Source organism: Chelonoidis abingdonii, chromosome 17 (assembly GCF_003597395.2).
Source record: "Chelonoidis abingdonii isolate Lonesome George chromosome 17, CheloAbing_2.0, whole genome shotgun sequence".
Lineage (NCBI taxonomy): Eukaryota > Metazoa > Chordata > Testudines > Testudinidae > Chelonoidis > Chelonoidis abingdonii.
The window spans coordinates 7,644,359-7,666,019 of record NC_133785.1 but is presented as its reverse complement, the minus strand read 5'-3'; the positions used below and the strand labels follow the sequence as shown (position 1 = coordinate 7,666,019).

At 58.2% G+C, this 21,661-nt stretch overlaps 2 protein-coding genes across 7 annotated transcripts in view; both read right to left on the bottom strand.

Annotated features, from left to right (window-relative positions):
- Nucleotides 1-11,354, bottom strand: part of EHBP1L1 (EH domain binding protein 1 like 1) — a 28,098-nt gene extending 16,744 nt beyond the window's left edge. The window contains exons 1-9 of one of the 6 annotated variants that reach the window (XM_075073210.1): nucleotides 10,982-11,354; nucleotides 10,351-10,581; nucleotides 4,734-4,791; nucleotides 4,486-4,581; nucleotides 3,954-4,007; nucleotides 2,443-2,621; nucleotides 1,631-1,782; nucleotides 819-932; nucleotides 389-525 (exon numbers count right to left, since the gene is read on the bottom strand). In XM_075073210.1, the coding sequence (XP_074929311.1) occupies nucleotides 389-525; nucleotides 819-932; nucleotides 1,631-1,782; nucleotides 2,443-2,621; nucleotides 3,954-4,007; nucleotides 4,486-4,581; nucleotides 4,734-4,791; nucleotides 10,351-10,454 (894 nt within the window). In that variant the 5' untranslated portion in view covers nucleotides 10,455-10,581; nucleotides 10,982-11,354. Of the gene's footprint in view, nucleotides 1-134; nucleotides 526-818; nucleotides 933-1,630; nucleotides 1,783-2,442; nucleotides 2,622-3,953; nucleotides 4,008-4,485; nucleotides 4,582-4,733; nucleotides 4,792-5,154; nucleotides 5,448-5,581; nucleotides 5,709-10,350; nucleotides 10,582-10,981 lie in introns of those variants that run through there. The other 5 variants (XM_075073211.1, XM_075073208.1, XM_032798431.2 and 2 more) reach the window with 5 other exon arrangements.
- Nucleotides 11,355-14,664: 3,310 nt separating this feature from the next.
- On the bottom strand, nucleotides 14,665-19,081 carry FAM89B (family with sequence similarity 89 member B). The gene is made up of 2 exons (XM_032798469.2): nucleotides 17,737-19,081; nucleotides 14,665-15,597 (listed from the first exon to the last, which is right to left on the bottom strand). The coding sequence occupies exons 1-2, from the start codon at nucleotides 17,989-17,991 to the stop codon at nucleotides 15,313-15,315; spliced, it is 540 nt and encodes a 179-aa protein (XP_032654360.1). The 5' UTR covers nucleotides 17,992-19,081; the 3' UTR covers nucleotides 14,665-15,312.
- Nucleotides 19,082-21,661: the final 2,580 nt, after the last annotated feature.

The window sequence follows — 21,661 nt, the reverse complement described above, 5'->3', positions numbered from 1 at the left end:
TCCAGTCACCGGACACCGCTTCCTCCCAGAGCCGGGACAGAACGCAGGCATCCTGGCTCCCAGCCCCCTGCTCTAACCACTAGATCTCCACATCCTTCCCACAGCCAGGATAGAAGCCAGGGCTCTAGACTCACCTGCCCTTGGTGTCACTCCCTGATGCCGGCTGCTTCATCAAGGCTGCTGCTTTCTCCTCCTCTTCACCCCTGGGGTTGCCATCATGTCGTCCCGTCTCCTGGGAAGGGTCTGTGCCTGGCTTGTGGGCCTGATCCGGGACTTGGGCCCCCATCTCCCCCTTAGCGCCTGGTTCCACAGCCCCTGCAGCTCCCATTGGGTTCCCACTGGCTGCCATGTTCTGCCCAGCCCTCCCGGCCTGGCCTGCACCACTTACTGGGGGGGGGCCCATCAACTCTGGAGGAGGGGAGGGTGGTGCTCCCTGTAGGACCAGCTCCAGGGCTGGGTGGGGGGTGTCCCTCAGGGGGGCATCTGGGGTGTCGGCCACTCGGACGGTTTCCTCCTTGGCAGAGCCTGCAGAAGAGGAGAGAGGATCCCAGGAGTCAGAGACGGGGGGCAATGGAAGTGGGTGACAACTAGACAGAACTTCCCCATATCCCTGCCCTGAGGGAGTTGGTGGGAAGCTCTTAGACTCCCCCTCTCCTCAGTTCACTAGACTTCACTCCCTTCCCAGGGCTGGGCTAGAACCGAGGCATCCTGACTCCCAACCCGCCCCTGTTCTAACCAATAGACCCTGTGCCCCTCCCAGACAGAACCCAGGAGTCCTGCTGCCCAGCCCAGGGCCCTTGCACACACTGTTGACTTACCTGCCTCCCGGGGTGTCCCACGGGGGGTTGCTCTCCCAGCTGGTGCTCTGCTGGTCCCTGGAGCCGAGGGATTCTCCTCTTCCTCAGCAAGAGTGTTGAGCTCTCGCGACGTGTCTGGGGTGCAGGGGGAAGGGGGGAGTGAGGGAATGTGGAAGGCAGCAGGGAGAGAAAGAGAGAGATGTAGCAGTTTGCTGCCTGCTCTGCACCCCACCTACCCCAAATCCCACTTGGCGGGATGGTCCTACCTGTGAAATAGCCCAGCAATATGGTCTGAATGAAACCTACATTGTGGGACACAGACAGACAGCCAAAAGTGGTGGAGACATACAGACAGGAGAGAGAGAGAGAGAGAATGACCAACCCCAAGACAGCACAGCTGCCCCGGGGAGTGGGGACAGAGTCGCCAGTCCCAGGGGACAGACGGGACCTCAGTCACTGCCCCCCAGCAAAGAGAAGCCTAGACAGTGCCCCCTGCTGGAAGGCAAAGAGACACTAGAAGCTAGTATCAGGAGCAATAGTGGAGCCGAGGGAACCCCACCAAACACCAACCAGGGCAAACTGCAATTATGAATGGACCAGGGTGGGAAAGCAGGGGGCTGTCAGACAGGTCTGTGGGGCCCCAGCAGAGCTGTAGGTGGGGGATCCCAGGGCTGGGACGGCAGGTGGCTGTGCGTTGGAAGTGAGGGGCACCAGCAGAGCTGTATCTGGGGGAGCCCAGGGCTGGCATAGCAGGTGGCTGGGGTCGGAAGCAAGGGGCACCAGAAGGGCCGATGGGGCGGGGGGGCAGCTCAGGACTGGCTGGCTGGCCCCACCTGTTGGCGCTGTGCCCTGGCTGCTCCTGTCCTCATGCTGCACTCTCCTGGCTGCCTCATCGTCCTCATCGCTGTCGGCAAAGTCATCCAGGTTGCCGATGTCGCTGGGTTTGACGCTCATGAGGCTGGCGAGGCTCTGCATGTCCTCATCCCTGAGGGGCACGGCATGGTGTAAGGGGGGGAACCCTCTGTGGGGCCCCAGGGCAGGGGGTTCACGGTAAGGTGGGATGGTGCAGCCCCATTTCCCTTCCCCCCTCCAGCCTGTTGTGACTCTTGAACCATTTAAACCGTCCCTCTGGAAACATGGGGCTCTCCTAAGCCATAGGCGAGGGCAGCCCCACCCCACACCCCTGTCGCCCTTACTGACAGGGGAGGGGACTGTTTAAATGATGCACCAACTGTGGCCAGGTGGCCGGACGTCCTGCTATTACAAACTGCGAAGGTGGCCTCTCTAAACCAGCCACTTCCTCAACAGTGGTGCCAACGTGGCCGCCCAGAGAGACCCTGTAACCAAGATGGCTGCCCCCTGCCACCCTCTTCGCCCATGCCAAGATGGCTGCCTGTGCCACCCTCATCCCCTGCAGCCATGCCAAGATAGTCGCCCTCAGGCAGCCATCTCCCTGCACCAGGATGGCCTCCAAGGGCACTCATCCTCAGCCAAGTCTTTTGCTCTTTGCCCAGCCCTTCTTTGGGCCAAGCCCCTGTGCTGCCCCCCCTGTCAGAGCAGCATGCCCCCCCCCCCCACACCAAGGGACACTGCTGTTCCCAGACAGGCCTGTTTCCGTAGGCCCCACATTATTGACAGAACTCACGTGGCTTTGCCCTCACGCAGGAAGACGCAGGACAGCGTGAGCTGCAGCGTGGCAGCCACCACCTTGACCGAACGTGGCTTCAACTTCAGCTTCAGCTCGGCCTGGGCAGGCGTGGGGCGGGCAAAGCGCTGCAGGTTAACATCGGCCGAGGCCAGCACCTTCCGCTGCCCCTTGGACTCCTGGGAAGAGGGAGTGAGCACTGTGAGCAGGGGGAGAGGCCTGACTCCCAGCCTCCCTTACTCTAAAACCACTAGACCCCACTCCACTCCCACAGCTAGGGAGAGAACCCAGGAGTCCTGACTCCCAGGCTCCGCTCACTCTAACCACTAGACACCACTGCCATGTTACAGATGGGGATAGACTCCAAGAATCCTGATTTCCCACCTTTCCCTCAGCTACACTGTCCCCTTTACAGACTCTGTGCTGTTAAATGGCTGCTGTATTCCTCCTGTGACCTAGCAAGCTCTTGGTGCCAACTGGGAGAGGGAATGCCTGGGGCTACAGAGATCCCCTGGGTCCGGTACATGCACAACAATTCACCAAAGGGTGGCAGATGAGGTCCCTACTAAAAGCCAGTAGCCCACTGATCATCATCACCATCACAAAATGTACATACATATATTATTTCAGGAGCTGTGTATCTACAATAACAATTATATTGTGACAGTCTGGGAATTGGGGCTGGTCACCCGAAGGTGACGAACAGCAGGAGGTAAGAGACGCTTCTCCCCTGCCTGCTCCTGTGTGTGGCACATCCTGCATGGCAGATACTCTATTAGCATTATTGTCTATGCCTGAAGCTAATCAAAAGTTTGCTAAACTCTACAAGAAATATGCAGCCAGGGAAAGACAAGCAGCCGGGGGCATCCTCTTTCGAACAGAGGGGCACAGCCAGCCTGTCTGTTACACACTGGGAGGAAGACTCTGAGGGAGCTACTCTTCATTAGACAGGAAAGTGACTTGTTAGGTAAGTCTAGGCTCCAGAAGGCGAGTTATGAGTTTACTGTTTGTTCCCAACACCATCACTTGCTACTTCTTGAGACTCTAGTCCTTGCTCATTAAACTGATGCCCGATTTCACTAGGCGCATGGCTGAGTGCTGTGTTACACAGAGTGGTGATCTCAGCCAGGGCATCCTGTCCCCCCGGGAGCAACGTATCAGCAAACACTGGGAGTGGCCAGTGGAGCAGGGGCTGGGCACTCCAGAGAGATGTTTGCAGGGCTGGCGGCTAGAGTGGGCCTGTTGCTAGCCTGCAGAGAGATTGCGTCGGCCGGGGGGTGCTCATGCTGGGGGTGGAGTTGCGTCCCGACAGACACAGACAAGGGTCCCTCATGCTAAGGACAGGAGTGGTGAGGTGTCTCTTAGCCCTGGAGCCCTGGGAAGCGTCACACCACCCCACAGGCAGCTGCACTTGGCAGCCCTGCATGGCTTTGCGATGGAAGATCCCATGTCCTGGCTGGCCACTGTCATCCAGCCCTGAGTTACCACGCTCCGGTTCTCCCTGGACGTACGTTCTCAATCACAAAGGTCCATTCCTTGTCTTCATACTCCTCCATGTGGGGGTCCTGTGGGGGGGACGGGGCAGAAGGTGAGAGGGGCTTTGCACTGTTTGTTGCACTGGGGGATGGGGGGAGTTATACGCAAGGGTGCCAGTGTGGGTGTGTTGTCGGGATCGTACGAAAGGAAGCCTGAGCCTATGCCAGCCCCACAAGACGGCATGCAGCGGTGTGCAGATGGGTGTGTGACTGCAAGTGTGAGTGCCCGATGTGCACCCACAGGTATACAGAGGAGCGGACAGGCACAGCAGTGCATGGGAGGCTCTGAGTTGGTGTGTAACTGCGAGCCAGGGAACATGCCTCAGTGTTTTTGTGCTAACGCGGCCCAACCACAGAAAAGCCACACATCTGAGTAAGAGCCATTTGTGTGCTGGTATAAGTGCCTGTGCCGGAGTGCATAGTCCAGTGTAAGAACACAGGTCAGTGCAAAGGGGTGCATGAGCATGTGTGCACAACAGTGTGCTTGTGTGAGCGGCAGCTGCCATACCCGGTACAGCGTCACCATTATATCCACGTTCTCTGGCACCATCCACACAACCATCCCCCGGTACGGATTCTTGATCCCTGGCTGCCAACTGTGAGCCTGCAGAATACAAACAGCCAGATCAGAGCTCACGCCCCAAGAGGGAACAGCCACATGTGCCATTCCCTGCCCCCCAAGCCAGCCAGTCCGCCTACCACGGGGCTGCAGTAGAACTGGCCCCCATACAGAGAGGGCACTCTGAATCCACCCACCTTGGAGCAGACACGTCGGTTCCTCCTGGTCCAAACCACAATCAGCTTGTCCGGCTGCCTATGAGGTGAGACGGAGGGAACGAGTGAACAATTCCGAGGGGAGGGGAGGAAGACAAAATAAGCTCCCAAGGACCTTCTCCACAACCCTTCCCATTGGGATAAGGGTAGCAGGTGACCCAGGTCCCAGCCCCACCATCTGCCCCTCACCACCTGTCCCATGGAAAAGCTTCCCCTCCTCACCCCTCTGCCTGGCCCCAGAACTGCCACCCTTTGTGCAGCTCCACTGACTCTCCTGCTCATTGCCCAGGCCCTGGAAGTAGGAGTCCATCTAACCCAATATCCCTCACTTCCCACTCCCCAGATCTGACCAATGGCCCCATCCACCCAGTAACCCCCCTGGTTCGACCAAAAGTCAGGACACCTGGGTTCTACCCCAGCTCTGGGAGGGGCGTGGGGGCTAGAGGTTGGAACACTCTTCCCAGTTTGGGCTGCCCACAGAGCAGCACATTGCAGAGCTGGGTGGGGAGAGGTTTTATCTTCCCTGCCCGGCTGCTGGGTGGGTGTGGCCCAGCCTGAACCCCCTGCTCGCCCCAAACTGAGTGAGAGACACTGGGGCAGAAAGAGATAAGGATTGGAAGAAGGAGCCTGGAGAGAAAAACACACTGAGGCACTGGGGTCAGCAGCGAATGCAAGGGGCATGCACCCCCTTCTGCACAGCACCACACTAGGGCATTGGGGTCAGCAGTGACTGCCAGGGGAGAGCACCCCCCACAGACTCCCCACCCTGCTCCCTGCTGCCCAGTCTCCCGAGTCCAGGTAGGAGCAGCCAGAACTAGCATGGTACAAACCAGTGAGTCACTCTGAAGCCCAGAGAAGCTGCGTTTGCCTGGACACGGCAGACGGGGTGTTTACTCAGGAGGCGTGGACGCATGGTTCACTTCACCAAGGAGTGTGGGGATCCCAGCCCAGCTCTCCCTGCAGGCCACTGTCTGGGCCAGAAGTCTGAGGCCTGTGTCATAGACCTTGAGGGATGCCGGACACCTCCCTCCCTCACCCAATGCCTCTACTTCACCCCTTGACATCAGAGCTTCTGGCTCCGAGACATTTTGCTCTGTATCTTTAACAGCCACGTAGGCCAGGTCCTGGGGTGTGGCTGGCTCTTGCTTGCACTTATACGCCCCAAATGCTGCAGACGTTGTGAGGAATAGAGTCTAGGGGTTGGGGGGAGGGGGGGAGTTGGGCAGGCATCGGGAATCCTGGTGCTATCCGCAGCTCTGGGAGGGGAGCGGTCTGGAGGGTTAGAGAAAGGGGTGGGTTGGGTAGGGAGGGACTGGGAATCAGGACTTCTGGGTTTCATTCCTGGCTATGCCACAGATCCTTTGCACAACCTTGGGTGAGTCTGTGTGTGTCCCAGTTTGCTAACTCCCTAGCCGGGATACAGATAGGGCTGCAAAGTGGTGTAATTCATTACAGGCTGTAAAGGCTGGAATTCCTGGCTTGGAGGCACCAGTTACTTGTTACTGCAAAGGGACGTTCTGGAAACTCTGCGTATGCAGCCTGGCCCTGGCTGACTGAGACACACTTCCAAAGTATGCTTGGATGTGAGGTTACCTCAACTCCTCTGCAGCCCCTATGCACCAGTCTGAGATGCACCCACCCGAGGGGAAGGGCACGGGGCTGTTTATCCAAGGATCCCACACACAAGGCTGAGATGCAGCTGCCTCTGGGGTGGGACACAGGGGCTATTAAGGTGGGATGCTGCCCAGCTGTTGGGGAGGGCACTGGCTGCCAGTGGGTTTATCACATTGTAGCACTGCTGACTGGACAGGGCGTTTGACTCACCAGCTGTACAGGGAGTTTCTGGCCACAGGTCAGTGGCTGGCAGAGTTGGGGGTGTCACTGCTGCTCTAACTGACTGTGAGCTAGGGGGGCAGGGAGGCAAAGTCTGGGGGGAATTTCTGACCAGATGGGTGGGGTTAACAGCAGCTCACCCTGTTTATTTACACAGTCCATCGCCCAGCATCACCACTTAAACAATATGAAAAAAAGTTGGGAACATCCTGACAGCAGGTGGATTCAAGTGAAGGGGGCCCAGCCTCCCCTGCAATCCACTAGATACCCCCAGGGCTCCCCTACCCCAGTTCTGCCGGTGCCCCTCAGTCCTGACCTGCAGCCCCTTCCTATCCCAGCCCTGGACTCCCAGAGGGGTTGGACTGGCCTGCAGTGCTATGGCATCTACACGTCAGCTCCCCATCTGTCTGTGTCAGTCACAGCCTCGCTCCCCCACCCCGATGCTGTCACTGATTCCCAGGGTCCCCCCTCTTCTAGAATCTCAGCCAAGGCCCTTCACCTCCAACCCACAGACATCACTCTGTCACCCTCCCAAGGTCAGTGGGCAGCCCCAGAGCAGACCCATGGGCCCATCCAACCTGGCACCTTCAAAACCACCCACCCAGGAGTTTCTAAACCTCCTGCTAGCCAGAATGTCTGAGCCCTGCCAGGACACCCAGGAGGCACCCCTCCCCCATCCTAGCACTGTCATAACATTGACCATTGCAGTGTATTCTTAGCTCTTGTAGGAGGTGGAAATATAAACACACTCATCTTGTAGCAAATCCTCAGTCCCAGCTCACAACCACCCCCGCCACAGCTCAGCTGCAACCCAGCCCTGGCTTCCCGCACCTACAGCTCTGCCAGTGCCCCTTGCTCCCGAATCACAGCCCCCTTCTAGCCCAGCCCTGGGCTCCCCCACCTACAGCTCTGCCACTGCCCCTCGCTCCCAGCCCACAGCCCCCTGCTGCTAGCCCAGCCCTGGGCTCCCCCACCTACAGCTCCGCCACTGCCCCTCACTTCCGGCCCACAGCCCCCTGGTAGCCCAGCCCTGGGCTCCCCTACCTACAGCTCCACCACTGCCCCTCACTCCCGGCCCACAGCCCCCTGCTAGCCCAGCCCTGGGCTCCCCCACCTACAGCTCCGCCAGTGCCCCTCACTCCCAGCCCACAGCCTCCTGTTAGCCCAGCCCTGGGCTCCCCCACCTACAGCTCTGCCAGTGCCCCTCACTCCCAGCCCACAGCCTCCTGTTAGCCCAGCCCTGGGCTCCCCCACCTACAGCTCTGCCAGTGCCCCTCACTCCCAGCCCACAGCCTCCTGTTAGCCCAGCCCTGGGCTCCCCCACCTACAGCTCTGCCAGTGCCCCTCACTCCCAGCCCACAGCCTCCTGTTAGCCCAGCCCTGGGCTCCCCCACCTACAGCTCTGCCAGTGCCCCTTGCTCCCAGCCCACAGCCCCACGCTATCCTAGCCCTGGGCTTCCCCTCACAGCTGCCAATGCTCCTCACTCTCAACCTGCAGCTCCCTGCAACTCCAGCCCTGAGCCCCTGGCCAGGTGTATTGCTCTGAGACCTGGGCCAGTTTACAAGCACCTTCCTCCCTCTTGGGCTTGTGGCCAAGGGGCTAAATTTAGCTCTGTCAGGAGGTGGTCGGAGATCAGAGCATCTGTGCAGGTGCTGAGCTAAATTGGTGTCTTGCTGGGAAACCTGATACCCCCCTAAGTTCTCCACAGGCCTGGACTGGGGGCAGCCAGAGCCCAGTGGGCAGGGAGATACCCACCAGGCTCGGGAGAAAGGAACTGGGGCTTTGGGCCCCATCCAGGGATCATGGTGGGGGAAATCCCTGGCACAAGGCAACAGGAGAGGTAGGAGAGGAAGCATCAGGGTGGGGCTGGAGAACAGGGAGGGGTCATGGGGGAAGAGGAGGGACGATGAGGACAGAGGAGGGGCATTTGGGAAAAGGGGGAGGAGCCCCTGAGGGAGAGAGACGGTGGGGAGGAACCACAGAGAGGGAGGAAGGAGCATTTGAGGGCGGGGATTTGAAGGGAAGGGGAGGAGCCTAAGGGACCCACTTGGGACATTCTGCTCTGCAAGGGCTGCTAATCTAATCCCAAAGAGAGGCCTTTATCCTGCCCCGCCCCAAGAAGCCCACTCTTCCTACAGTCTCTCTGCCCCCCTCCCCTGCACTCCAGGCCCCCTACCCCTCCTCTCCCTCCTGTTCCTATTTTTAGCTGCTGTCACTAAATATTTATCATTTTTCCATTAATCCCTTTTAAGGTCATTTTAGTTTTTAAAAAATCCCATAAACTCTCTCCCCTGCTGGCTCCTCCCATTTTCATGGAGATGGTCTAGAGCTTGGGAGAGGGGAATCTTTCCACTTCTAGGCTCCGCCTAAATCACAGGGGATGTCTTCTTCTCTAGCCACCCCCTTCACCCACTAAAACAGGAAATGAAGAGATCTCCATGTTCTAGAGCATGCTCTAGACTCCAACCATATCCCAATCCTAGATGAACCCCACCACCACCTGTCACTCCGCATGGTCCAGTGCACAGTCTAGATTCCTCCTGCCCCAGCCCCTCTTCGAAGCCTTGAGAGACGCCCACCTTCTGCCCATCCCTGTGTTCTAGAGCATGTTCTCAATTCTTCTGCTTTGCCCCCCATCCTGGAGGGATGCCCCTACTTCCTACTAGTCCCTGAGTCCTAGGCTGAGCTCTAGATTTCCCTTCCCACACAAGCCCTGCGTGGACTGAGGGACACCTCCACAGGTGGCATGGGGGGGAGGGAAGACCCCTGGCTGGTTTGTCACCTGGACCTGAGGGGGTCAGTCTGCATCAACCAAGTCCCACAGACTTTGCCCCCGACCCTCCAAATCTACAATCACCCTTCCCAGCTCCACAAGAACCAGGCCTCCTCACATCTCTGTGCAGAGGCCAGCCCCAGGGTGCCCCCCTCTGACCCAGGAGCTGCTACGGGGGCTGGTCTCACCAGAGGACGGGGGGAGATTTGGAAATGGAGAGCACTGGGGTAAAAGCAGAAACATGGGGTCAGAGTAGGAGGGGGGAGTCTCAACCACTGTAAACTGGAGTGTGGGCACTGACCCCTTTCCACCCTTAACCCCCCCCCCGATGCCCAAATTTTCTCACCATGACCGGGGAGGAGGATGTCCCATCTTCCAGCCCAGCCTTGACGGCTTCCCCATGACAACAACCTGGGCTCCTCCCATTCAGTCACCCCCCCCCAACAGTATTTTGGGGGCTCCCTTCCTATGGCTAAAATAGGGGGAAAAACATTCCCAGAGTGAACCAACTGACCCCCACCTCCCAGTGTATAGCTGAACTGTCCCCCATTGGGGTCTGTCAGTTAAGAAAGAGTTAATTCCCCGCACACACCCCCACCAGAGGTACCTGGCCTCCTCCTTAATTAATTGACTCATGTTAATAAACAAAAAGAAGAGGATGAGAAGAGCTTCCCTCACCCTGTGACAACCCCCTTCCCCCAAAAAATCCTCCCCTCATCCTCCCATTCCTAATCTCCCCCTTAGATATACTGGGGTACCCCGAGCCAACCTCTGCCCCTTAGATATCCTGGGGTCCCCCATGCTCACCTCTCTCGCACTAGATATACTGAGGTCCCTGGTGTCCACCTCTGCCCCTTAGGTATCCTGGGGTCCCCCCATGCGCACCTCTGCCCCATTAAATACCCTGGGGTCCCCGTGCCCACCTGTGCCCCACGCCAGGCTGGCTGCGAGCCCGGCCGTGTCTGCCCCAGGGCAGGGCTGTCCCCACTCACCATTTCTTGGTGCACTCCACCATCAGCTCCTGGTAACAGGCCACGAAGTGAAACTTGGAGGCACGTTTTCCCACGCGCTGGAGTCTCTTCCACGCGGAGCTCATCGCGGCTCTTGGGGGGTCCCGCGGAGCAGCCCCCTGCCAAGCCGGGCTAGGCGCCTCTCAGGTCACAGCTGCCCCCGCGGCCCCGGCCGATGCCCCGCGATGCCCATCGTCCCAGACCCCGAGGCTGCTGGAAAACGACACCCGAGCGGCGACGGCTTGGATGCAGGCACTGAGCCAACGTGGCTCCCCGAAAAATTACGGGTGGCTTGGCTTAGCCCCGCCTCCGGACACCCCGAGGGGGCGCTTGGCTCTCCTTCCGGACACCCCGATCCCTAGGGGGGCTGGGCTGTCCCCGGACACCCCGATCTCTGGAAGGCTGGGCTTCCCCCCGACACCTGAGGGGGGCTGGGCTCCCCCCGGACACCCGATCCCTGGGGGGCTGGGCTCCCCCCGGACAGCCCGATCTCTGGGAGGCTGGGCTCCCCCCCCCAAGCCTTGGCTCCTCCCTACACCTCGATCCCTGGGGGTTTCTTGGCTCTCCCCACCAGTCCCAGACACCCCGATCCCGGAGGGCTCTTGGCTCTCACCCCCGGTGTCTCTCCGGTCCCGCTCTCTACCCCCGGGCCAGACGCCGGGCAGATCCGTTCCAACTCGGTTCCCGTGTCCGAGTCCGACGCGGAGAGAAGGGAAAACTCCGGCGAATGCGAACAAGGGGCCGAGGGAGCCGTGCCAGGCTGCCAGCGCCCGTCGGCCGGCCGTGTCTGCGCTTCCTGGATCTCGCACGCCCCTCCCCGGGACTCGGGGCGCCGGGGGTGAGCACTGGGCCGGGCCGGGCTGGGCTGGGCCGGGCTCGCCCAGCTCAGGAAGTTTGCGCGGAGACGAAACAAGAAGCAGAAGGCGGCGAAAGGAGAAGCAGAGAAAGGCGCGAGCCCGGCTCCCCGCAAGCCAGGGGGCAGGGGTGGGGGGCAGGGCGGGGCTGGGGTAAATGGGGCCGTTACTGGAGATCCGACCCACCAGGGTGGGCGCTTTAGCCAGGCACGTCTGGGGCGATGGGGGGGGTCTCTGACATTGGGGGGTGAGGAGTCGGGGGTAGATGGGGAGAAGGACGGGGGGGCTAAATTGAGGGGATGGGGAAAGTGGGGGTAGTGAGGGGGGACGGGGATAGATGGTGTGGGGGAGGTGCAGATGAGGGGGCAGCCTGGGAGTGGACAGCAGCTGTCCCCCCCAACACCCAGGGATTCACAGTTGAGGGACACAGTTTTTGTAGGGGTGGGAGAAGGGGTAAATAGATTGGAGGTTGATTAAAAGGTTCCCAATGCACCTTCTCTGGACCCCCCCCCCAATATCTGCCTCCACACACACCATTACTTCCCTGAGGAACTAGGTTATCTCAGTCCTCGGCAGGACGAGGGGAAAGGCAGGGGAGGTAATACAGTGTGGCAGGGGGAGAGGATCACAACTGGGGGTCACAACTAAGACCAGACTGGAGACAGACCCTCCCCCTCCCCATAACTTCCCCACCCCAACCACCCTGCCCCTCCCCCACTGAACTGCCCCCACCTCCCTGCTCACATAGCTGCCCGCAGGCTCAGCGGGTATAAATACCCAGTAAGCTGAGCTGGGTCCTGGCATTGGAGCCGCCTGTGCTCTAGGGTGGAAAATTCACCACCCCAAATTTAGAAATGGCCTGCCAGGCCCAGAGAGCAGCCAGCTCCCCCCAGCCCTGGGCAGGGGCCTCCTGCCACATGTGGCCTCCTGCAAAAGTGCACACGCCAACATAGGCATTGGCACAAGGATCCATGCCTGGCAGGATCACACACATGCAAGCCACATGCACACAGGCCTCCCTCATGGCTCCCCTGTGACTACTCACGCACAGCCACAGGCGGGTGCACAAGCCTGTGCCCACACGTCTGCCTGTCACTTGGGTGTGTCACGTGTGGCAGGGTGTTTGGACAGCCATGGGCGGTTGATGGTGAGCTCATGTGCCCTGTGTGCAACCACATGCATGTCACATGTTGCTGGTCAGTGAGCCACAGTTCTGGACTCCTGCTATACTCCAAACACAGGTCTGGATCTGGGATGAACCCTTTCCCCACCCCCCACCCACAGGGGTTGATGTGACCATTCAAAGTGTAGGGGGCCAGTGCCCCCATCAACCCCTGTGTCCCCACTTCCCCAAACAAAACCGGCTCCCTCTGAGTCGCCAGCTGAATCACCAGACCCCATCTGATTGTTAACGCAGCAAAATCTGCATCTGAACCAGGGTGTCACATCGTGGTCCTCACTCCTGTCCCACAGCCCCCTGCTACCCCAGCCCTGGGCCTTCCCCACAGCCCTGCCAGTGCCCCTCAATCCTGACTCACAGCCCTCTGCCAGCCCAGCCTTGGGCCTTCCCCCAAGTCCTGCTGGTGCCCCTCATTCCTGTCTGACAGCCCTAGGGATGCACTCCCAAGCCCACTCAGGCCCTTTCCATTGTGGTTTCTCTTTAGGATGACCAGATGTCCTGATTTTAGGGGCTTTTTCTTATATAGGCTCCTGTTACCCCCCACCTCCTGTCCCAATTTTTAATAATAAATAATTACTATTAAAAATCAAGACAGGAGGTGGGGGGTAATAGGAGCCTATCCTGTCCCAATTTTTCACACTTGCTATCTGGTCATCCTATTTCTCTTGCCAAACACTGAGCAAGCCTGTCCCAGGGCTGGGCTTCTCTAGCCATGCCCACCCCAGCTGGGAAGGGAGGGTGAGAGGGGGGGTGGGCTGTCAGCTTGGGAAGAACTGGCAGCCCCTTCCCAGTCTGCCTCTGCCCCCCATTCCAGTGTAGAGGGCACAAACCTGGGGGCTGACAGCAGAGCAGGGATTGGCAGCTGTAGAACATGCTGGGGAATACTAGAGGGAACAGGAGGAAGGGCAGAGGAACGGACTGGTATTTGCCATGCACTGTGTGCCCCAAGGGCACTCAGCCATGGGAGTCCTGGAGCCTGCGGAGGCCTTTGGACTCATTTGGGGCAAACAAAATAAGCAAAATGGGAATAGAAACCCTAACCCCCCCACTGCGCTCCTAGAGGTAAGGATAGAACCCAGGAGTCCTGGCTCCTAGCCCACCCACTAGATCCCATGCTGCTTCCAGAACTGTAAAGTTGGGAGAAGGGTTGGGGTAGGATGTATTGTCCAGCCAGGCCCAGGCCCTGCTGTGAGGCCCGGGTCCCTCCCTGGAGTGGGATGGGGAGGGGCTAAGGGTAACAGGCCCACAGAATTGCCCCTCCCCTCCCCTCCCAGGCCTGCAGGGGGCTTCCTGCCAGAGCTGCTGGGTGAGAATAGGAGGAAGTGAGGCCAGCAAGGCCATTGTGTGTGGGGATCCTGCAGACCAGAGCTGGACACAGTGTAGGACTGAGGGTTCAGGAACACCAGTGCCCCCGCGATTGGCCGAGGGGTGGGGAGTGGACACCAAAACTATCTGGGCCTGGAGGGATAGGACACCCCCCTCCCCATCCTGCTAATGGAGCCATGAGCCCATCTCCCTGGGGGCTGAAATTCAGACCCATGGCCCCGCCTGCTGGCCATGAACCGTCCCTGCAAGAATTCTCTCAGCCAGTTTTTGCCAGGGCTCAGCCTCTTGGCTTAGTAGTTCCTAGCCCCGGCACCTCTGGCCTTGCCGTGTCAGTTATGAAAGTAAAAGGATTGCTTGAGCCTTGGCATCTCTTTCATTACAAATTAAGCAGTGCACAGAGCCCCCTAGGTTCAACACCCCTGCCCCTTCTGTTCCCAAGCAGGTGGGGCAGGAGCAACTGCTAGTTGTTTTATTTTTGGAAAACACGGTGTCACCAACCCTGAACATTCAAACACCACAAGATCAGCCCCCAAATCCCACTGTGACAAGGAAAGATGAAACCATGGTTTGGAGTCTGTCTCCCCATGTTCCCCCCACACTGCTGGGACCCCTCCCCTTGGGCTGCTTGCCCTATGCCACCTTCCTCCCCCATTGCCAGGACCCCTCAATGACCCCCCTTGCCCTGTGCTCCCCATGCCACCCTCCTCCCCAGCTGCTGGGCTCTGTCCTCCATCCCCCTCCCCTCCTGCAGTCACCAATGGGGCCAGCTGGCAATTGGAATGGGGAGCAGGTAACTCTGGGTCACGTCAGTTACTCTGTGGGGCCAGTGAGAATGGGGGGACAAACTAGAATTCCAGTGGGTCCAATATAAACACAGCAGTTATTCTCCCAAGTCCTGACTCTCACTCCTAGGTACTGGAATAATACACGGCCGAGTCCGTTTCTGAGGATTTATTTCACAGCTCTGGTGAGGTTCGAGCCCCGACACACTGTATATATTACATTTCACCTCTCCCACTTCAGGAGGGCTTGGGTTTCCCCCCTCTACGTGTCAAATGTTTTTAAATTTTATTTTTTTAAATCTCTTAAAAGTGGCCATTTTTGGCTCATGGCTGAGGCACTAAAAACTGCTAACATGATCCTACCCGCAGCAATGCTGGAAAACGCACTGCCCCAGACTCTCCCCACATGGGGCGCTATAGAGAACGGGGCAGATGTGCTGGCTGTAGAGGGAGCTCCCAGATACTGTAGCCCTGTCCTCTCCCAGCATGGGGCACTATAGGGAGCGGGGCAGGTGTGCTGGCTCCAGGGGGAGGACCAGGCTACTCTAGCCCTGGGGTCTCCCAGCAGAGGACGCTGTAGGGAGCAGGGCAGGAGCCCTGGCTACAGAGGGAGGGCCAGGCTACTCTAGCCCTGGTGTCTCCCAGCAGTGGTTGCTGTAGGGAGCAGGGCAGGAGCCCTGGCTACAGAGGGAGGGCCAGGCTACTCCAGCCCTGGCCTCTCCCAACAGGAGGCGCTGTAGGGAGCTCCCAGCTACACATGCTATTACGTCCAAATGTGGTGAGGCTGTGGCGGCTGCGGGGTTCAGATGGTGATGTGGAAGGAGTCCTGCAGCCACTGGTCACGAGAGTTCTGGGGCTGAGGCAGGCTGAGCCGGCCCAGCAGTGGGGTCTCCTTGCGCATGTCAGGGCCCGGCGGCTCCACCTCAAACTCATCGTCCTCATCAGAGAAGCCATTCTCAGCGGCGTAGGAGCCCTCGGAGTGCAGGGACGACGACATGTCCTGGAACAGCCCCTTGTACTCCTGGATCGACTCGTACAGCGACCACAGCTGGCACAGCAGAGACATGTCCAGCTGGCGCAGGCCCACCTGGGGGGAGAGGGACCGGGAGGGTCTGTCAAAGTTGTGTCTGTTCCACCTCATGGCTCCCTGGTACCCCTCATCCCAACCTGCAGCCCCACTGCTCAGCCAATGACTCAATCCACACCTCAGCTGCCTGCTATTCCACCCCACCAACAGCGTGGCTGTCTCTGCTGCCCCTGCTGGGAGGAATGAGACCTGTGCTGTGTGTGTGTTCTCATACCTATAGACACTTAGAATATGTGTGCACAAATTTAATGTGTGTCAATGCCTGTGCACACAGTTATCACCACACATGCTTATTCTATGAACACAGTGCACATTCACAGCAGCATGGCAGTGTGGGTGTGCACACGATTTCATCTGTGTTTGTACAGTGCCTAGTGCAATGAGGACCTGGTCCATGACAAGGGCTCCTAGATGCTACTGCTCTTCCTCTTCTTCCTACTTCCTTATTCGGGGTTGGTGACCTTTACAGCCTTCTTCTTCCAAACCCCATGATCAGACATCTGGCTGTTGTGCAAACTGATCTCTCTAAGTTCTGCTTATATCTGGTCCATGTCATAAGAACATAATGGTCATAAAGGGTCAGACCAATTGTCCATCTAGCCCAGTGTCCTGTCTTCCAACAATGGCTGGTGCCAGATGTTTCAGATGGAATGAACAGAACAGGGCAATTACAGAGTGATCCATCCCCTGTCATCCAGTCCCAGCTTCTGACTGCCAGAGTGAGGGGTTGCATCCCTGCCCATCTTGGCTAATAGCCATTTTGATGGACCTGTCCTCCTTGAATGTATCCGATGTCACAAGTCTTTGGCTTCCCCCTGGGTCATCTTCTATTCACAATCATTGCAAGGGCCATCCTAGCAATATACCTCTGGGGTGCCCACTGGACATGTCTATGCCAATGCAGCTTGGCCTCCCTCAACTTGTCGTCAATGGGGCAACCCCCATTAGGCCCCTCACAACCTCATTTCTACCTCATATTACTACTACTAATTACACAGAGATGTATAGATTTCAAGGCCAGAAGGGACCCTTAGATCATCTGGCCTGATCTCCTGTATAGCACAGGCCAGAGAATGTCCCCCATATGTACAGAACACACTTTATACCCAGCATGGACATTCACACAGAAACACGTGCATTTGTGACCAGACCCAACACAATGCTACATACACAGGTACACAAACATGCACCTGTGTGCACCCCCCACGTGCTAGGTATTTACAATACACAATACACACTCCCTATACCTATACACACAGAGACACCAACACAAAGTTACACGTGCACATGGACACAAACACAACCAAAGACACTTTGACCCCGGTGTCAATCACATTCAGTCATGCCAATCCCAAACAGTTGAAAAATTGTAAGCCAGACACCCCTTGCCCCCGAATACATAACTGTGGGTCCTATTTCTTTGCCTGCTGCCTTGGAGCCTGGGGGTGGGGTGGGGGGACAGCTGTAGCTTGTGCCACATTCTCCAGCTTTTCCCCCAGAAAGGAGAGCTAGACACTAGCTAGTGTTGTTGTTTGTCAGGATGCAACCATGTCAGTTGATGTGTGTGTGTGTGTGATTTTTCACCCATGCATGTCAGTTGGAGTGTGTGTGTGTGATTTTACACCCATAGAGCTGCAGGAGGACAATACCTAGTGTGGCTACAGTCATACTGGGATAGAGGTGCCTTAGCCTAGTTTTGTTTAGTCCCCTTCTCAATCAGGAATAGCTATCCTGGGATTAGCACCTTTATCCCATTATTACTGCATCCACACTAGCAGGCACTGCTGTACTTTAGCCCAGAGCTTTTGGAGCAGGACAGCTTTGGGGTGTGGACAAGGGCTAATCAGGAGAGCTGGCAACTCTCCCACAATTCCTTGCCCGGGGCTTCAGAGCAACACCAAAAATGGTGAGACTTGCAGTGAGACACGGAGAAATCCCCCAGCCCGCCAAAGTCCCAAGCTCTGTGAGGCAAGTCTCCCCCTCCCCCAAACACATATACACACTGCCTGCTGCCCCAGGGACCCCAGCTGGCCCATCCTGGCTAAGGGGAGCATCGGAGGCAGGGGGAATCTTGTGAGAGGAAAGAGGGGCTGTGCCACATGGGGGAGGCTGTGCTATGGGGGGCAGGAGCGTGGTTACCATCTCCTTGCGCAGCATGGCCAGCGCCGAGTCCAGATTGGCTGGTTTGCTCCGCAGCAGCTTCTCAGAGGCCGCCCGTGACTTGCTCAGGTCGTCCTGGATCCGTGTCTTCTTGCTGTACACTTTCTCAATCTCACGCCACGAGCCACCACTGGAGTTAAGGATCCCGCTGAGGCCCTTGGGAAGTGGGGGGAGACCTTCAATGGAGCATACATTGCCCCCCAGGCAGTCCTGGGGCGGCTGGAGACCGTTCATCGTGGACAGGAGATGGGGAAGGAAAGAAAGAAAGAAAGAACTCCTAGAGAGATAAACCCAGCCAATGGCACAGGTGCGTCTGGGCCACTTGGGGTTATACAGGAATCTCCCTTTCTGTCCCCTTCCAAAGTCTGACTCTCCGGGGTGCCGGACAGGACTCTTTTTACTAGGCTCCCAACAATGTCTATGGGGGACAGCCAGAACCAAGCTAACTATGCCCCAATAGGACCGTCCTGGATGCCAGCAGCCCCTGCCAGGGGCCGTATGCCCTCGAGAATGTGGCTGTGCCCCTGCAGCTTTGTAACAGGCCGATTGCCTCTCTGTCAGCCAGCCCCTGCAGCGCCCTGGCTAGTGCAGACCCAGGCTGATCTAGCAGCTTAGGGCGTGGGGGTTCATGCTGGCCTCACTCCGCCACCCTGGGGGCTAGGAAAGGGCCGGGCGGATCATTCCAAGCCCCTGCTCAACACCCGTGGCTAACCCAGGATCTCAGGGCAGCTCATCTTCAAGCCTCCTGCCCCTGCGGCGCAGGCGTCTCCCATTGCCACCCGCGCTCCTCCGCTTCCCAGCTCGCTTTCTTCCTTTCTATTTTTCCATCTGGTGTCTCTTCCTGCTCCCTTTGTTCCGCGGGCGCCCGGCCCCGAACCCCCCCTCTGCGGAGCCGGGGGGGGTCGGAGTGGATGGAGGGAGAGAGACAGACTTCTCAGGCGGAGGAGTGCAGATGCTGGCCAGCCACACTCCCAACAGCCCGGGGAGGTCAGAATCCGGATCTCCACCCAGGTCCTGCAGCACTTCGATCAGAGACAGACGGACAGAGGGGGCGTGGCAGCCTGACAACAGCTGATCGGCTCCCTAATCCGTGCCCCCAAGCCGGCTCTCCCTGCGCCGGTCTCCCTTTGTTTGCTCTGCCTGCCGCTACCACACCCCACCAGGTCCTTTCCAGGCCCCCGTTCCCAAAAGGGGGCAGGCTGCCGCGCGCTTAAAGGGGCAACAGCAGCTGGAGCCCAGGGAGCCCCCTTCCTGAGGCAAACAGGGCCCGGGCTCCTCCGAGGGCGGGGGCGACAGGACTATGCGATCAGACAACCCCCCCCCCCGCCTCCACCAATAGGCTCTTTCCAGGGCTGCGGTGGGCCCCATCGTCAGGGAAGGCTCGCCCTCGGATGCTAATCCTCTGGCCAGACGCCTGGTGGTGGGGTGGGGAAAGCCGCTTAGCTGGAGAAAAACAGTGGCCTCAACTAGCAGCAGAGCTGGGGGGAGGGGGCAGATCAGACGTGTCCCAACCCAAAAAGTCGATTCCTCCCCAGCTCAGACGCTTGGGTCCATCCAGCCTGCCACCCCACCCCCGGGCATCTAGGCTCTAACACCCCCCGCACCCCCATCCAACTGACAGCCAGGACTCCTGGGTTCTATTCCTAACCCTGGAAGGGAGCTCCGGGGTGAGAGCAGGGGCAGCGATAGGGGTCAGAACTCCTGGGTCCTATCCCTGGCTCTGGCACCGACATGCAGTGTGACTTTGGCCCTTCGTTTCTTGGTCCATTTCCCAGATCACATAGCAATATAAGTCTTCCTTTGGTTGTTTTGACTGTAACCTCTTGGGAAGCAGGATTGTCTCTCACTGTGTCTATACAGTGCCCAGCCCAAAGGGGTGCACAATCTCAGCCTGGGCAGCACCCAGGCCAATGCCCCCCCACCCCCTCCGTGGTGGTCTGGGCACATGCCTGAAGGGGGCCCCCCCAACTCTCAGTCAGAGCCTGGGTAGCGCCTGGCCTGAAGCGTCTCCCCTGCTCTCAGTCGGGGTCTGGGCAGTGCTCAGCCACACCCGAGTGGCACTGTGACCCTGTGCACCAGGTGGCAACTGCTGGAGCAAAGCTGAGAGCCGAGTCCAGCTGTGGTATGGGAGCCACAGGCACCAACTTTCTCCAGCACCAGTGGGTGACTGTGGCCCCCGCCCCGACTCCACCCTTTCCCTGCCCTTGCTCTGCCCCCATTCCAACCCTATCCCCAAAGTCCCTAACCTAACTCCACCCACTTCCTGCTCCTATTGCAGTGATTCTCAAACTTTTGTACTGGTGACCCCTTTCACATAGCAAGCCTCTGAGTGTGCCCCCCATATAAATTAAAAACACTTTTTAATATATTTAACAGTATTATAAATGCTGGAGGCAAAGCAGGGCTCGCAGTGGAGGCTGACAGCTTGCAACCCCCCACATAATAGTCTCATGACCCCTTGAGGGGTCCCAACCCGCAGTTTGAAACCCCCTGCCCTATTAGATCCCTTCCCCAAATCCCCACCAGAGCCCCGCCTCTTCCCCCAGTGCTGCCGCGTTCCCCCTCCTCCCCTTTCCCTCCCTGCCCCGCAAAACATCTGTTTCATGGCGCAAGTGCTGGGAGGGAGGGGGGAGAAGCAGGACGTGGCGGCGCGCTTCCGGAGGAGGCGGAGTGGGGAGCTGCCAGTGGGTGCTGAGCACCCACCAATTTTTTTCCATGGGTGCTCCAGCCCCGGAGCACCCACAGAGTCAGCGCCTATGATGGGAGCCACTGTTGCAGTGCAGGGAGGCCACTCATCTGGATTTGAACTGGGCAGTCCCCTTTTTGGGCAGCTTGTTCCCATCCAGTACTGAGATAAAACTAGACATGGTTGTATTTGGTATCGGTTGGGGGATGCCTTTTGAACAGTGTGCCACTCTGCCCCGACCTTGCATATGCAGTGTGTGTGAGGTCTGGCTGACAGGGTGGGGGTCCCACATCATTCTGGGTATTCTGCAGGGCAAGCTCACTCTCCAACCTCCCACCACACACACTGGGCCGGAACGAGGGTTGTAGTACTGGGGAGAGGGTGCAAATATGTAATGGTGAGTCACAAAACAATTCAGAAGGAAGCTGGTGGCTCACCTTAGTGACCAGTCTGGGAATCTGCACTAAGGAATCATAAAGAGCAGAGAAAATGCTCCTTGAACGGTGTGTTCCCATTTTACCGTGAAGTTGGGCTAGATATTTTCACAATCAGATCATAGTCAATATCAATGTCCACATTTCAGGCCACAGGTCAAGGTGTATGGCCTGGGGGTTACACACTGGCCATGGCAATGGCCTGACCTGAAATCCCTTCAGCCTGGTACTGAGATGCAGCAGCCTCTGGGGTGGGAGCTGTTTATATAGGGGTTGCTTGCCTGGTGCTGAGAAGCGGCTGATTCTAGGGTGAGGCGGAAAGGATGTTTACACAGAAGTCCCTCTCCCAGTACTGAGGTGCAGCCGCCTCACTCATTGCTTAAAACCACCAACAGGAAGCAGAGGATTTCAGTGCAAGGAAGAATTCAAGGACTTGGGCATAGATGCTGTGACTGTTGGTGAAACTCCAGTGGGCTACTTAGTGATCACTGACAAAAGTGAGCGTGCCCCATCGAGGGCCCCTTCACTCCCTGCAGCAAAGCATCCCCTGGCACCATGCTAGGGCATTTGGACCAGTACTGGCTACAGTTGGAGATGCCCCCTACTGAGCCCCCATAGCAACCCCCTAGTGGTGAGTTGGGGCATTGGAGCCAGGTACTGTCTGTGCTGCAGTCAGGAATCCCCTACTCCTCTCCCCCAGCATCCAGCTGGCCATGAGTTCCATTGAGGGGTGGACAGGGCATGACAGGCAGGCAACCCAGCACAGCGGGATCCTGGCTGCATA

Excerpts from the sequence above, each read along its gene's own strand:
- FAM89B (XM_032798469.2), bottom strand. The coding sequence starts at position 17,991 with ATGAACGGTCTCCAGCCGCCCCAGGACTGCCTGGGGGGCAATGTATGC. Across the intron at positions 15,598-17,736 it reads CCATGCTGCGCAAGGAGATG|GTGGGCCTGCGCCAGCTGGA; the intron begins GTAACCACGCTC and ends CTCTCCCCCCAG.